This window comes from Megalopta genalis, unplaced genomic scaffold, assembly GCF_051020955.1.
Source record: "Megalopta genalis isolate 19385.01 unplaced genomic scaffold, iyMegGena1_principal scaffold0053, whole genome shotgun sequence".
Classification (NCBI taxonomy): domain Eukaryota; kingdom Metazoa; phylum Arthropoda; class Insecta; order Hymenoptera; family Halictidae; genus Megalopta; species Megalopta genalis.
In genome coordinates, this window is record NW_027476122.1 from 907,003 (window position 1) to 909,872 (window position 2,870).

Genomic DNA, 2,870 nt, shown 5'->3' on the forward strand with positions numbered 1-2,870 from the left:
CCTGTATAACTAGCGTTGACATTTCCAAAATATCACCGTAAACATTAACATGTTCAACTTTCTGAACAAACCCTCCTCAGGCCGTCGTAAAGAAGCAAGCTTACAATAAGTAAATAAAACCGCAGCGTTCATTCGACAGAAAAGTGTACTTTGCAAGTGCAGGGACGTACTCCTTGGAAAAAAGATCACACTCCCCGACGTTTGAGCTTGACACACAATGTAAAATTACCTTGTTCAACTTTCTCCTATTTACTACAGAAACAGCGGCTCTCTCGAAATACCATCGTTCCGACTATTGTACATACAATTTCATTCTCAGCCTCAGTCTAAGTCTCAGTCTAAGTCTCAGTCTCATTCTTAGCCCCATTCTCAGACTCACTCCCATTCACAGTCTTACACTCAGTCTTAATCTGAGTCCCATTCTCGGTTTCAGACCCATTCTCAGACCTATTCTCAATCCCATTCTCAGCCTCATTTTCAGCCCCATTCTCAGTCCCATTTTCAGTCTCATTCTCAGATTCATTCTTATTCTTATTCTCGCCCTCATCCTCATTTCCCGAAGCCAGTCCCCGCCCGTGCTGCTCTACGTTGGAATTCGGCACGCTCAGCACTATTGCGTTCCGGAAAAAAGTGCGTGAGCGGTGTCGTCACACCGAAAAATCGGTTTAAAAGCCAGCCAAATCGTCCAAGCATTCAGTTCGCTACGATTGTTCAACCGATTCTACATCGATGAATTCGTTAACAGCATGTCTGTGCAGTTTGTTGGTAGCTGCGATGGCAGTGCAAGCAATGCCAGCTGGCAAACTGGAGACCAAGATGGCCGAATCCTCGGCGATCAGTCCCAAGGATTTCCATTTGGAGGATGCGGGTGCTGAGAAGGACAGGCTGAAGAAGCAGGCGTCCTTCTGCGTGGAGATCCGTCCAGGTGCTCAAAATGGACAGCAGGTGTCTCAGGATGGGTCGCAGATGAAAATGCAGGGCCTGAGCGTGGTGCAACAATCGCAGGTGGCGCCACAGATGCAGAGTTACAGCTTCCAGCAGGCCCCGCAGCCTGTGCAGTCTCTGGGAGTCTTCCAGGCTCCTCAGGTAGCAATTGCGTCGTGCTTTCTAATTTACCATGCTTCTCTCGACGCATAAATTCACTATGATCTGCATGTATCTTGATTTTGTGTTATTTCTTGAGAATCGTGAGAGATTTAAAGTTTTCGACAAAAGTTGTTCGTTTTTCGTAAGAGCTCTCATTTAGTAAATAATTCATCGATTGTTAATTTCGATCGATGAAAATGTACACGTAATTCTCCATTTTGTGTCATAAGTCTTTGTAATTATTTGTATAATTTAAAGGGAGAACTTATGCGTTCGAAGTTTTTTTTATCGCTTATGGTTACAGTAACACTTAATTTCTCGGTGATTCGAAGAATTTATTCGAAAAATTGATTCAAAGGATGTCTTCGAAACGTTATTCGAGAATTTATTCGAATCATTATTTGAATGTAACATAATTCGAATAAAACTTTACTCGAATCATTATTTGAAAGAAACTTTATTCGCGAATCATTATTTGAATAAAACTTTATTCAAATCATTATTTGAATTCGTTATTTGAATAAAGTTATATTTGAATAATTTATTCGAAAGATTAGTCGAATAAAATTTTATCCGTAAAATTTATTTTCAAACTGTACGAAAAAATATTCATAAAATTTATTCGAATTGTTCAAATGAAATTCTACTTGTATAATGTCCAACTCTGCTATTCCGCCATATCGTTGATTTCGTCGCCACTGTGAATTCTGTTGGCGTAGTACCGATCTCCAAACTTCAACGCTAATTGATTGTTCTTAAAAATTCGTACCGACGGAGCTTGTGTGTGTTATGAAATAGTTTTCCATCCTCAGGCATACGTGGTGCCCCAGCAGTCGTTCGTGGTTCCCCAGCAGGTGGTGCCCCAACAGGTGGTTCCCCAGCAGATGATGCACCAGCAGGTGGTCCCTTCGGTGCAGACTCTGCAGATCATCCAGCCATCTCAACCTTGCCCTCAGGAGTCGAAGGTGCAGATCGTAGAAAGGAGAGTCGAGGTCCCAGCACCGACTCCAGTCCCCGAAGTGGTCACTGTAAAGCCCCAGCCCCAGCCCGAGAGGATCGTGGAACCGCAGACTCAGGTGATCGAGACCATTAAGCTGGTCCCAGTGCCCCCAGTTTGCAAGGATAAACTGGTTGTCGTGCCCTCCAAGCCCATGGTGGTCGTTCCTGAGCCAACTATCGTCAAGGTGCCTCATTGCACTCATCAAAGCGAAGGGATGACCTGCAACTACAATCAACAGGCGATAAGGGCTGCCGCCGTAGGACCTGTTGATCACATGCATCACATGCACATGAGGGCTCATACTCATCCCATGCACCTTGGCAAGATGATGACTGACTTTCGTTTCCTCAAGGACCCAAAAGCTTAGAGGTAGGTGAGGAAATGTGTTAAATGAGCATTATTTAGGGACTTCGGAGTGTTAACCAACGCGGGGGTGCTATTGAAATATGAATTCAGGCAATTTTATGAATCTAGGGAATTTCGGTTTCATGAATCGGTGGCTATCTTTCGGGGATTCACAGTAAAACAGGTTAGGGAAGTTTTTGTTTATTTGTTAACCTGATTTTACGAGATTCACAATGTTGAATTCTGGGGGAAATTCTGTTTTATAATTGCATCAATGCAGAACAGAATTATTTGGAACTTAATTCAAATGGACGGGTTGACTTTTTTAGATCCAAGTTCAGGAAATGTGTGGTTATGTTTGTCAGTTTCCGGCACTCTGCATCGAGATTCCTTCAAGTTAGATGCTTGAGTAAATTGATAGTTCGTAGGGTTGAGAAGG

The 2,870-nt window shown here is 43.1% G+C and overlaps 1 protein-coding gene across 1 annotated transcript; it reads left to right on the forward strand.

Annotated features, from left to right (window-relative positions):
- The first annotated feature begins 765 nt into the window (after positions 1-765).
- Positions 766-2,596, forward strand: LOC143261508 (uncharacterized). The gene is made up of 2 exons (XM_076527927.1): positions 766-1,086; positions 1,899-2,596. Exons 1-2 carry the CDS (start codon positions 775-777, stop codon positions 2,451-2,453), a joined length of 867 nt encoding a protein of 288 aa, XP_076384042.1. The 5' UTR covers positions 766-774; the 3' UTR covers positions 2,454-2,596.
- Positions 2,597-2,870: the final 274 nt, after the last annotated feature.

Excerpts from the sequence above, each read along its gene's own strand:
- LOC143261508 (XM_076527927.1), top strand. The coding sequence starts at position 775 with ATGGCAGTGCAAGCAATGCCAGCTGGCAAACTGGAGACCAAGATGGCC. Across the intron at positions 1,087-1,898 it reads GAGTCTTCCAGGCTCCTCAG|GCATACGTGGTGCCCCAGCA; the intron begins GTAGCAATTGCG and ends TTCCATCCTCAG.